This window comes from Malus sylvestris, chromosome 10 (genome assembly GCF_916048215.2).
Source record: "Malus sylvestris chromosome 10, drMalSylv7.2, whole genome shotgun sequence".
NCBI classification, from domain to species: Eukaryota; Viridiplantae; Streptophyta; class Magnoliopsida; order Rosales; family Rosaceae; genus Malus; species Malus sylvestris.
In genome coordinates this window covers 35,595,481-35,608,191 of record NC_062269.1, presented here as the reverse complement: position 1 = coordinate 35,608,191, position 12,711 = coordinate 35,595,481, and the positions used below count along the sequence as shown (strand labels likewise).

At 37.6% G+C, this 12,711-nt stretch overlaps 3 protein-coding genes across 4 annotated transcripts; 1 reads left to right on the top strand and 2 right to left on the bottom strand.

The window, feature by feature from the left end:
- Positions 1 to 49: 49 nt before the first annotated feature.
- LOC126584706 (alpha N-terminal protein methyltransferase 1) lies at positions 50 to 3,723 on the bottom strand. Of its 2 annotated transcripts, XM_050249033.1 has the most exons (8): positions 3,434 to 3,722; positions 3,167 to 3,314; positions 2,907 to 2,965; positions 2,241 to 2,360; positions 1,847 to 1,948; positions 1,067 to 1,121; positions 779 to 876; positions 50 to 359 (listed from the first exon to the last, which is right to left on the bottom strand). In XM_050249033.1, exons 1-8 carry the CDS (start codon positions 3,695 to 3,697, stop codon positions 234 to 236), a joined length of 972 nt encoding a protein of 323 aa, XP_050104990.1. In that variant the 5' UTR covers positions 3,698 to 3,722; the 3' UTR covers positions 50 to 233. The 2 variants fall into 2 exon arrangements, with proteins under 2 accessions (XP_050104990.1, XP_050104991.1); XM_050249034.1 differs by lacking the exons at positions 779 to 876; positions 1,067 to 1,121 and having other exon boundaries at positions 3,434 to 3,723.
- A 378-nt stretch (positions 3,724 to 4,101) lies between these two features.
- LOC126587243 (pentatricopeptide repeat-containing protein At4g20770) lies at positions 4,102 to 7,332 on the top strand. The gene is made up of 2 exons (XM_050252280.1): positions 4,102 to 6,732; positions 6,829 to 7,332. Exon 1 carries the CDS (start codon positions 4,236 to 4,238, stop codon positions 6,564 to 6,566), a length of 2,331 nt encoding a protein of 776 aa, XP_050108237.1. The 5' UTR covers positions 4,102 to 4,235; the 3' UTR covers positions 6,567 to 6,732; positions 6,829 to 7,332.
- On the bottom strand, positions 7,239 to 9,894 carry LOC126587244 (uncharacterized oxidoreductase C663.09c). The gene is made up of 6 exons (XM_050252281.1): positions 9,556 to 9,894; positions 8,522 to 8,671; positions 8,187 to 8,280; positions 7,969 to 8,051; positions 7,729 to 7,882; positions 7,239 to 7,636 (listed from the first exon to the last, which is right to left on the bottom strand). The coding sequence occupies exons 1-6, from the start codon at positions 9,766 to 9,768 to the stop codon at positions 7,401 to 7,403; spliced, it is 930 nt and encodes a 309-aa protein (XP_050108238.1). The 5' UTR covers positions 9,769 to 9,894; the 3' UTR covers positions 7,239 to 7,400.
- Positions 9,895 to 12,711: the final 2,817 nt, after the last annotated feature.

Genomic DNA, 12,711 nt, shown 5'->3' with positions numbered 1-12,711 from the left:
CACAAAATATTGTATTATGCTTTGTAATGGACAGCGGACAACATCAGCGTAGAAAAATAATGCGCACATAACCAATGAATTCGAATCATCAAGAACATCAAAGTACAGAACTTGCAGGTGAATACAAACTGTTTCTTGTAAACATTAAGGGGTGGCACATTACAAGAAATCAGGACAAAAAATTACCGCCAGAAAAAGTATTCTGTGTATATGTAAGTTCAAGCTGGGATTCCTCACTTGATGACTCCAGGTCTGTTGGCTTGCACTTTAGATCTCGTCCGATGGACCTTCTTTGGCAACTCGGTAGTTAATGCATACATTTTCACGGCGAATAATTCTACAGGCAACCCCTTTTGATCCTGATGTAAAGAAAAACTGGAATTAGAAGCGAAGAAGACTTTGATACAAGGAAGGAGATATTTCATATGAATTCACTCAAAGACAGCCATGAAATGAACCAGTTTACCAAAACCAGCTAGATATTGATCTAGCGGTACTTCTCTTCCACTTAGAGATGTCTAATTCACTTTATTAAGAAAATTGACATTAATATGAGAAGCAACGAGTACTGGCAAAACTCTGACAGGCATCGTATGACGTTATTCTATTAAGAAGCAGTGTCCATGCACAACTTAAATCATTTCTCCTTCACTTGTAGACTATATTAGTTATCACTTATCAGCAATAAACAATGAAAATAAAAGTAACATATCGCATGAGATAAGGTCCACATCAAATTCTAGAGCTAATAGTACAAAGTACAAATTTCACATCTAACCTTTGATATGTAAAGATGAAGTCCACACTGACGAAAGAGCTCCTTAAAGTACAAATCAGACCTAGTGACACTCCGATCTTCTGTGTCTAACACGAATCCTACAAATCAATACGATTAGTCAACAAGACGTTATACTTTGTCAAATTTAGTCTACAAAAAAAAAAAAAAAAACACAGATGAATACACTTTTTGTGGCATGGTAAACTTGGTATTAGTAGTAGTGGAAACAGGTGAGATGAGAACTTTACCAAGACCACATGAAAGAAGTGAAACAGCAAAGCAACTTACCGGATCTTGCAATATTTTCCTTCAGAATAAAAAGACCACCAGGTTTTAATCCAACCTAGAAACAGGTGACCCATATAAAAATGTTAGTACCTTTCTACACGCAAAACTAACAATAATAGGGGTCATGATTCTTCCATAAATAGAATTATTACAGACACCAATCCAATAGACTACAAAGCAACATGTTAAGGGCATAAATTTGACTGGACGTACAAAAGTGGTAGTATAATAGGAATAATTCTGCCATCAAAGTGCCTCTATCAAAGATTGACAACAAATAGATAAAATCAAACATTCCCAGGCACTTAATAGCACAAAAATAAGTGATTTAGATCTTACTGAGGACATAAGCAATAACCCAGTTCTTTGACCCAATAATCCCCAAGTTAACGTGTAATGGTACAATGGTTTTTCCATTTTTTTTTCTTTTTTCCTTTTCCTGTTTTTTTAGTGGAAAAAGGCTTTGTTGTTGTTGTTGTTGTTGTTTCCTTTTCCTGTTTTTGGTTTGGAGGGAGGAAGGAACCGAATGGTCCTATGAATTGAACACCATGTCTGAGCATAAAGTCAGTAAGAACAGAAATTTTAAATTTAACGAAGGCCTTAATGCTTCACAGAATTTTATAGGTTTGTGGATGTAAATGGTCAGAAGATTGCGGATCTTCAAGTTCAATTCCATAGTGAACAGTCTACATTTGATCATGAAATGATAGTGATGCAATCGCAGTAAATACCTTGATATCTGAAATAGTTTTACATTAGTATTCAAGAAAACAGTTTTACCTTTGCCCGTTTAAAGAATGAGACAAAGTCATCATCTGTCAGATGACCAATACACCATTGAACCCATATAATGTCGTACCTCCCTGCTTCTGGTGTGAATTCCTAAAAATGGAAGCAAGAAAATGTTCATGAGGTTTCCAAAAGAGTCAACGAGGGTAAGAGACTGATGTTTAGAAAAAGTTAAGAAAGGAAAACGCTTAATGAGTGCCCTGGATTGACAAAATTGCATGGCAGGTGTTTAAAAAATAAAATAAAAATAACCTAGCAAACCATTGTGTAACTAATATGGGAGATATAGTTCACCATCTAAACAGGAACAAAGAAAAAAATAGCAGGTTGTAAGTGTCGAGACCCTCCAATGTTTCTGGTAATGTATTGAATTTGAGTATATTACCTGAAGAGGCTCACAGAAAAAGTTAGTAGCTTTGTGCGTATCAGAGATCATATGATTTTCAGGAGCCAAACTTTCACGAGCAGTTTCCAAGAAATGAGATACGGGCTCAAGAAGATCAACCTGGGTTTTCAAGAAAACAGAAATAAACAATCAAAGAGAAGAAACGTGCAAAGGTTACGAAGGATAATAAGCTCTATCAAGTTTTAGTGGCACTGGTTTGTTCCATGTAACACAAAAACAATAACTCAGTTTGACTGAAAATCCAAAACATGAAAACATAACAAAGCTATAGATATCCTGACTCAAGCTCAGAAATGAAGAAAAGCTAAATCAGTTATCACTTATCATCTAATAAATAAAACCGAAAGCTAGAAAGGTAAGAACCAACACGTATTTTTGAGGTCTCGTGATATAGTCTAGCATACATGTTCAACATATGCAAGCTGTGCCTTTGGATTTGGATGCACTTCACATTAAATTAAACCATTTGGAACTTACCTGAATATGCTTCTACAATTCGGGATTGACAGGGACAACATACACCATGAAATACAAGTTCACACAAAGACCTCAACTTTATACAGTAACATCAAAAGAAATTCACAGAAACTGAATATCGAAAGATGGCGGTAGAAGTGGGAGGTGCTGTCCCGAAACTGAACTCACCTCATTGAAGTATCTTATGAGAAGATTTTTGGAGACTCTGCCAATGCCAGAACCACAATCTGCAGAAATTTAGATACTGGTAAGAACTTGCCTGATTTTAAAACCATAAACCAATAGAGCCAAAATTTGGATTGCAACCCTTCTCAAATTTGCATTTTTTGATGAACAAAAGTGAAATTATTTAATCTAAATTCAACAAATACGATCATTTAAAGCAACTCAAACAAAGAAAAACATAGAGAAAGATAGATTTTGTGTACCAAGAACAACAAGGTGACGTTGGCCATTTGCAGCGTCGGGAAAACGCTCAGAGAGAAGCTGCTTAAGAAAAGCTTCACTGCCCATTATGTCAGGCTCATTCACCTGCGCATATCCTCCCAACACTCCATTGGTCGACGCCTCCACACCCTTTACAACGAAACACACCAAAAACATCACACACTTTCCCGATGCGCACAACCTGCTCGACGAAATGACTGAACCAAAAAGCGGAAACCAAAACAGAGAAGGTTGACCAAAGCACTTACTTCCCAGTAGCCAACGCCTTGGCGGTACCACTCGGTCTTCTTGCTGTGGTCGTCCCCGACCTGCTCCCTCCACATCTCCTCTGCGTTCTTGAATTCTCGGCCGGCGGAGTCTAACCCACCTTTCTCCATTGATACTCGAGTTTCCGTTCCGTTTCGGCGGCTGTTGGGTGCTTTAAACGGTTCCTTGGCAAAACAACGTCGCACGGCGGCAAAGATGAAGTCTTTTGAAAGTAGCTGGGAGCATAAAATGGAGTGATGCTGCATGAAAAAGTTTGAAAACCTATGATCTGGACGATGACGATGAAAAAATGCCAGCTGGATAACTTGTTCCTGCGTGGCAATTCTTAAGCTTCTGTGACGTGGCACGATCATGTCGAGAACACAATTTTATACGCTAATTACTAATTACTGAAAGCGTTAAAAATAAAGTAGTGTTATTCATATCATATTTTTGTACCACTTTTCATACTAATAATTAAGAAAAATTAGTTAATTAAATGATAATTATGGTATACGATGAGTTTTTCTCATTCTTTTCCTTGGGTTTTGCAAATTTTTCAAACAATATAGTTGTCCTCATCAGATGACACCGATATACAAATATGGTATATAAACTTATTATGAATAACATTAATCTTAAAAATATGTGTATCGACCCGTATTCGCGGCACACTAAAAATCTCTCATCCGAACACACGGAATAGTTTCAACGTCTCTAAGCTTTGAAAAGCATTAGTTCATCATAAAAAAATAAAAAGTAAAAGTAAATAAAAAGTAAAAATAAAAAAAAGCTTTGAAAAGCATGGAAGGCAGAGCAACATATTTATCAAATCTCCTGCAGAATTGCATAGACAAGAAATCCCTTTTGTCTGGCAAGCTTATTCACGCTTTTCTACTACGCAGCAACGGCCTCTTTTCGAATACTTTCCTCTCCAACCGCCTCGTCGAGTTGTACTCGAAGTGCGGCAATATCGAGTATGCACACAGAGTGTTTGATAAAATGCCGCACCCAGACGTCTACTCTTGGAACGCCATATTGGCTGGTTACTTTAAATTTGGGAGTTTAGGGGATGCTCAGGAGTTGTTTTTGAGAATGCCGGAGCGAAACACTGTTTCGTGGAATACTCTGATTAGTGCCTTGGTTCGACATGGGCAAGAAGAAACGGCATTGGGGGTTTACGATACAATGATTTTGGAGGGATTCATGCCTACCCGGTTCACGTTGGCGAGTGTGTTTAGTGCGTGCGGAGCGTTGTTGGATGTGGAGCACGGTAGGAGATGTCATGGTCTTGTTATCAAAATTGGTCTTGAGGAGAATATCTATGTTACCAATGCTTTACTCTCCATGTATGCAAAATGTGGACTTATTAGGGACGCGGTTCAGGTTTTTGCTGACATGGATGAGCCTAATGAGGTTACTTTTACAGCTATGATGGGAGGGTTAGCGCAGACGGACAGAGTCATGGAGGCTGTCGAAATGTTTAGAATGATGTGCAGGAAAGGGGTTCGTATTGATTCCATCTCATTGTCGAGCATCTTGGGTGTTTGTGCCAAAGGAGGAGGTGGCGAGTTTGGTGTTGGTGATCAGAATGATGGGATTCCATGTAATGTGAGCGGACAACAAATACATGGGCTTACAATTAAACTTGGATTTGAGGGAGACCTTCATGTGAACAATTCATTGCTCGATCTGTACGCAAAGAATGCGGATATGAATAGTGCTGAGAAGATTTTCGCTAGTTTACCTGAAGTTAGTAATGTTTCTTGGAATGTCATGATAGCCGGGTATGGCCAGATACACCAGAGTCAGAAAGCTATAGAATATCTGCAAAGGATGCGATCTTGCTGTTTTGAACCAGATGAGGTTACTTATATACACTTGCTTGCAGCATGTGTCAAGTCTGGTGATATAAAAAGTGGACGCAAAATGTTTGATAACATTTCATGTCCAAATGTGAGTTCATGGAATGCCATTCTCTCTGGATATTTCCAGACTGGTGATCATGAGGAGGCGATAAAGCTGTTCAGGGAAATGCAGTTCCAAAATGTACAACCTGATCGAACAACTTTTGCAATTGCCCTCAGCTCCTGTGCCGCAATGGGGCTTCTGGAGGCTGGAAAAGAGGTTCATGCTGCCTCCCAAAAGGCAGCCTTTCATACAGATATATATGTTGCAAGTGGACTTATTGGCATGTATTCAAAGTGTGGTAAGACAGAAATGGCAAAGCATATATTTCATAGTATGCTTGAATTAGATATTGTTTGTTGGAACTCTATGTTGGCAGGCCTTTCACTCAATTCTCAAGATAAGGAAGCTTTCACTTTCTTTAAGCATATGCGGGAAGATGAGATCCTTCCTACCCAATTCACTTATGCTACTGTACTGAGTTGTTGTGCAAAGCTCTCTTCTTCGTTTCAAGGGAAACAGGTTCATGCTCAGATGACAAAGGATGGATATATGAATGATGTCTTTGTAGGAAGTGCTCTCATTGATATGTATTGCAAATGTGGTGATGTGGATGAGGCCCGAAACTTTTTTGATACGATGCCTAGCAAAAATACTGTTACTTGGAATGAAATGATACATGGGTATGCACAAAATGGACGTGGAGATGAGGCCGTTCTGCTTTACAGGGACATGATTGAATTGGGTGAAAAACCTGATGGTATAACTTTTGTTGCTGTTTTGACTGCTTGTAGCCATGCCGGATTGGTCGATGAAGGCATTGACATATTCAATTCAATGGAACAAGAACATAGAGTGGTGCCTGTTTTGGATCATTATACTTGCATTATTGATGCTCTAGGCCGTGCTGGTCGTTTCCATGAAGCAGAAGTCCTAATAGATGAGATGCCATATAAAGATGATCCAGTTATATGGGAGGTTTTGCTTAGCTCTTGCAGGGTTTATGCTAATGTGCGCTTAGCTAAAAGGGCAGCAGATGAACTCTTCCGCTTGACCCCACATAATTCAGCCCCTTATGTGCTTCTCGGCAATATTTATTCTTCTTTAGGAAGATGGGACGAGGCAAGGGAAGTGAGAGATAAAATGAGTGATACACAGGTTGTTAAGGACCCAGGTTATAGCTGGATTGAATACAACAAGGGAGACCGAACTGGTTATGGCGGGTGATAATTTCATTGTGGTTGATGATGAAGTTGAAGTAGCAAGTAACAGAAAATCTTTCTATCATGCCTAGCCCAAAGTCAAAATACTTCTACAGGGGCATGCCTTGGTGCTTCTTCATGGAATCATATGGTATTCTCCTTGTGGAAGCTCGGGAACTATAAAACAGAAGGTCTGTTAAGCTGTAGCTTTTTTATAATGAGTCTGTTTACAATTTATATGAACATTCTACCCTCTAATTTTGCTACGTGAAATTTGACATCATCAGGTTGAATGCCGCGGCATCCTTCTCTCAAGAGCCTCGTTAGCCCTGGAAGGTTTGAACAAGTGAAAGGGAGGGGTTTGCCGGCTATGCAAGAATCGGATGTGCTATGTTGTAGACATGAATGCATAATAACTCAACAGCAGGGATATCCCTTGAATCAGACAAGGAAAGAGAGCGTAGGTTCCGTTGTTCTAGTGCTGCAGACTAAGTACGGGTTTCCTTTTTTATCAACAAGAATACAACTTACAAAAGGGCAGCCCCAATTCAAGGGACGGGGGAGGAAACGAGGAACTTCATGCCTGCAGGATGCCTGATCTCGTAGCGGACTAAACTCTCTTCATATGTACGGACACAGTTCGTCTGAGACAGAATTTAGCTCGTCTCGAAAGTATAGTAGCTGTAAACCCATAAGATTTTGTAATAGTTTCAACCATACGATGATTTTGGTTCAAATATTAACTTTAGGTCAAACAATAAAGGCACATATGTTTGTGATTCTGATATCAATTGAAGGCTTACATATTTCAACTCAATAATAACTTATCCATCCTTCCTATATCGAAATAATTCAACGGTCACCACGGAATTTCCTGGCCATCCCAGGCGAAAAACTTCCCGTTATCGTGGCTTTTTGCATTGAGAATGATGCTTAAGAGCTTCTGTACTGAGAATTCTGTTGTGAAAAGTTTGTTTTCAGGAACATTTCTCTGAAATGGCTTGGAGAGATCTGTGTCCACCGTACCTGGGTGCAATAAAATGCATGTAATCGGATCCTTCCTCCGTGCAAATTCCACCGATATATTTCTCGTCACTGCAACAACAATACGAGGAATGATTAAGTTGCTATCGAAAACTAGTAGGGGAATTATGTGATCTTAAGAGACCTCAGGGAAGAAATCATACGTTGATTAAGTGCAGTTTTTGAAGCTCGATAAGAATGCCAACCCCCAAGGCGATTATCCCCTATAGATCCCACCCTGGCGCTCAAGTTGGCCACAACTGCAACATCCCTGTCAGTTCCAGAGCCACCTCCGTCCTTTAAGAGAGGCCACATATGCTGCTTGCACAAATCAAAGATTCTCCATAAACATTTGATTCAAAAACCAAGTCAAGTTCGAAGGATGAGGCTTAGAGTGAGGATACCTTGATCACTAAAACAGGACCTACAGCATTAACCTCGTAAGCAAGCATCAATGATGACTTCTCTACTTTCCTCAACGTCGTTTCTGTACTGGAAGTAAAGCAATAGAAATGAGAGTCCAGCGTTGGTAACAAATGATTTAACTTGTGAGCAAAATATTGCAGGTTTAGATCGTGATTAGACAATCAAATGTCGATGCATCCCTCACTAATGTGCATACCTGGTTGTAATACTTGAGGTATTGAAAGAATCCCAGATGCATTGATTAGAAGGTTTAAAGAACCATATCTTTCGCTGATAGACTTTGCAGATTGCTGAAATGCATAAATAAACAAACCTTTAGAGCTTTAGAACGTAATTTTTTTCCATCAACAGACGGGAAGTGTACCACAAATTATGATATTTTAACTCATCCATGACTAAAATCTAAACTTCATTCACCAAAGTGTTACCGGAAAAAGGAAAGGGCGAAATGATCTAACTTCTATGGTTACTTTTGCCTCAGAATGGAGCAAGAGAACAAAGTGAAATTGCAGAAAACCAGACAATGTTAACCTCTATGGTGCTTTCATTGGTCACATCCAATTGTAGAACACTAAGGCGTTCGCCAAATTTACTTTTCAGATGATGAAGACCAGTTGCCCCCTCAGGATTACGGCAACTAGCAACAACATGACCTTTCTCCTTCTCCAACAATTGTTTAACCTGTACAAGACAGAAAAAGAAACATGTCACATTTTTGAGGCAGAAAAATTCACAAGTCTCTCTTAACAAACCAAAAGTTCAAAACCAAATCATTAAGAAGAAATGGTTACAGAAACCTTGTGTTATTAATTTGGTCAAGCAGTAGAAGGCTAAAAGCGTCATGATTCAAACATTGTCTTGAGTCTTGAAAGCTTAGTTAGTCTTTGAAGTATATAGCTATACCTATATACGTGTTGCTCTGTATCATTTTAAGAACCTACACAAGAAATTGTGCGTCCGAATTGTTTCTGGCATAATATGACTATTTCAATTTGTTACGCGTCTACACAAATTACAAGAGCTCAGATATCGTCTAGAGGTCTAGGGACGATCAATTACATGGAAATCCTGCAGAGTAACAAAGGTTCTGCGAGATGCGAAAACAATCTTCAAATGATGAATGCAACTCCACCATTGTGATAGCCATAAACAACACTCACAGAAAAGTCTTCAGATTGGCAAATTGTCGTTGAACCATGGACGAAAATTTTCCAATCTTTCCCTTTTCAAACCTTAATTCTATCGGTTTTTTCAGGGCATCTTCAAATGCAACTGAAGATCATTTACTCAGGACATGACATTTTGGATCATGTATGTGCCAGTAAACATTACAAAGATCACATATTCTAGTTTTACTGAATTCCCAACCGTTAAACCGGAACCTGGCTATACTCTCCGCATGAAACACAGCAACCCATTTGCCAAATCCATCAGCATTATATCTCACACACACACACACACATATACATACATTGAGCGTCTGCTACATATAAAAAACTCAGAAAATTTATATAAACACATATAGTATAATAAAGCAAATGAGGAAAGAAAAAGAGGGCTCTCACGAATTCCAGGCCAATTCCTCTGGAAGCACCCTGCACCATGGAAACCCCACCTTCCCATTTCCCAGCAGAAGAAGAAAGTGAAGCCCTTTGGCTCATTACCCGCATCAGTCTCAGAGGTTTCATCGCCGCCATGGACGAGCACTGCTGGTTCAGAAACAACAGGGGTCTCAAATTGTACATCTTCGCCAAACCACCAATTCGGAACGAGACCATCCGATCTTTCTGTATTGTTTGCAGCTTGCTTTTCCCAGCTCTGCAAAGTGCAAACTAGGATGTGGAACCACTGGAAATGAAGGAAGCCATGAAAATAATAATTTCCCAACAAACAGCTTATTCATTGCAACTTTTGGCAACGTAACACTTTGATGTATGTGGCTGATAATCTTCCACCTTCGTAGTATTTTTCCAGTTTTTCGTTGTCTTCAATTTTCCTACCAAAAGAGAAGCTATTTAGGGCCAACTGCTGCAATCTGGGCTACTTTGTTGTACACTTGGGTTATACTCCAGAATTTGGGCCGTGAGTTTAACTAGGCTTGAACATGAGTATTTTTTTTTTCCCTGTTTTTAAACGCAGCGGAAGTTGCCGTTAATATTAAATTAAATTTAGGGTATAATTAACACAAGCCTAATCCATACAACCAGAGGCCCAATCCTCAATTCTCAATCCAAATGGCCGAAGTCCTAATTGAACATGAGCATTAAACTTGAGGCATTTTAACCAAAATGGTCTTAAGAGATTGACATAACTCCTCACTTTCCTAAGATTTGAAATCGATAGAAGTGGTCCTTGAGTTTGTCTATCGTCAATTATTTGGTCCTTGAGTGAAAAATCTATGTTAAATAAGGACCAAAATGGTAAAAATAACCTCAATTCATTGGATCCGACAATCGAAAATTGAGAGGGATGCATGAGAAGTAAAAATGTGTGTGTAGATAACACTACATTTTGTTAATACATATGATATTATCTACACTAAGGGATGGAAGAATGGATAAAGCCTCACAATGAGCTAACCATAATAATTTAGTTCAAATTCCTATTTGACGACAATCAAACTGAAAGCCTCACACTTACAAGTGAAAAAGAATGTCACTAGACTATAGTACTAAATAACAAATAAACTCTATTTTCTAATACAAACGATATCACTACTTTAATAATATACACTAGAAAGATGTGGGACGGTTTGAAGTTGAGACGCAATGTCGGGAACCAATCGTAAAGACACTATTATGAAAAAAAGGCACCAAGCCTCTAATGATCGTCGGCAAAATTATTTCTTAAATAGATTGAAAGTAGTGCCAGCCACCTTATTGTATACTCTTAATCCAACTAGATTCTTAATTTGTTAATGGAGTAATCATGAGAAGTGTCATTTAGGCCATGATCTGACATGGAATTTCCTTGACACTTATTCATTTGAAGTTCCATGATTTGAGTCATTGACGATGTCCTATGTTATACAATTATCTAAACTGTTAACTCACAACAAGCATTGGCCACCGTCGAATCCATCAAAAGTCACTGATGCATGGCAAATTTTTATCGTTTCGTGTAAGTAGAAAATGGTTCTACTTTTAGGGGTATGATATCCACACATTTCATTTTAATTCTCACACATCTTTTTAATTTTCGGCCATTGAATCTGATGAATTGAAAAAATCAAATGATAAAAATTATCAAAATATGTGCGAGAAGTAAAATAGGGTGTGTGGATAGCATATCCCTACTTTTATTCCCAATTATCATATGAAATGGAGAAAACATGGAGCTCAACAGCCAATCAAATCATCATTTTCAAATCAGGTCAAATCAGTTTATTAATAAAAAAAATATGTATATTAAGGAGTAGAGAAAAAATTAGTATAAACTTGCGATATTTAAATCTATTTTTTTTTAATTATAAGTGAAGAGGAAAATATATAGACTGTAGTATTAAGTAGCATGGCATATTATTGCTAAGAATTATGGAATAAGAGAATAGTTAAATACAATTATCGTGAAATGTATTGCACATTTTCTACTGTATATACTAACAAAACCTTTAATCTTAAATATATATATATATATATATATTTTTTTTAATATATATGACATATATTATCTACAGAAGTGGACGGGGAAATGGGCTAGTCATAATAATTTGATTCAAATTCACCTTTGGCGAAAATCGAATCTAAAACCTTTCACTTACAAGTGAAAATGAATATCGCTAGACCGTAGTGTGACACCTTTAGTATATATTTACATATGTTCCATAGTAATTTTAAATTTTTACATGTTTAGATTCACAACCCACACATGACATGGAACTAATTACATGAAAGAAAAAAAAAATACTATTGATAAAAACCAAAACTTTCAACAAAATCAAAGTCATATATGGCCAACAAACCCTAATGTAGTAATGTTCAAAACGATGGTTGATGAGACCGACGGTGTATTTATAGGTCCCACACAATAATAGAGGGCGAAAAATATAAAAGATAAGCCGAACTAATACATGTTCACACCAAAACTTCGAATTCTTACTGTACCATACCATATGAAATCATCAACTAATGTTTACATATAGCCTTTATTTTGTTGCGAAAACAGATTTAGGGGCCAAAGATAATCTTTGGTTACAACCATCACCCCCAACAAAGGAGGGTTTATGCAAAACAACACTCTGATACAAATTGAAACTCAGATTGCAAACAATGAGCAAACAAATAACACTTTTAACAAACCACTCACTAGAAACCAAGAACAAATTAAACCAGCAAATCAGAGAACAAATTTAGTCATTATTTGTTTTTTTTTTTATCTACTAAATCATTGAATTTGAGTTGAGATCTCAATATTCAAACCAAAAATGATGAAAACTTAGCTGAGAGGCATGAAGATTGAGTGGCAAAGGTTTGAGATGTTAAAAGTCGTTTCATGATTAAAGGAATCTCCAACTTAGGTTTCTTGCTTAGTTAATGTGTGACCTTAACATCACAGTGTAACCACAGAAATATTTATGTACTCTCGTACTTAATTCTGTCAAGTTTCTTAATTCTTATGATTCATTAGAGTTGCGCTTATACTTGAATGACATACAAGCTTTTGTGAACACCATCAATATCATTTTCAGACCTTCTTTTTTTTTTTTTTTTTTTTTTACAAGG

Coding starts and splice junctions, on each gene's coding strand:
- LOC126587244 (XM_050252281.1), bottom strand. CDS start 9,768: ATGGTCTCGTTCCGAATTGGTGGTTTGGCGAAGATGTACAATTTGAGA. Junction 8,672..9,555: donor GAGGAATTGGCCTGGAATTC/GTGAGAGCCCTC, acceptor TGTCTTGTACAG/GTTAAACAATTGTTGGAGAA. Junction 7,883..7,968: donor GTCCTGTTTTAGTGATCAAG/GTATCCTCACTC, acceptor TTGTGCAAGCAG/CATATGTGGCCTCTCTTAAA.
- LOC126584706 (XM_050249033.1), bottom strand. CDS start 3,697: ATGCAGCATCACTCCATTTTATGCTCCCAGCTACTTTCAAAAGACTTC. Junction 1,122..1,846: donor CATTCTTTAAACGGGCAAAG/GTAAAACTGTTT, acceptor ACCTGTTTCTAG/GTTGGATTAAAACCTGGTGG. Junction 360..778: donor TTCATCTTTACATATCAAAG/GTTAGATGTGAA, acceptor TCTTTACATCAG/GATCAAAAGGGGTTGCCTGT.
- LOC126587243 (XM_050252280.1), top strand. CDS start 4,236: ATGGAAGGCAGAGCAACATATTTATCAAATCTCCTGCAGAATTGCATA.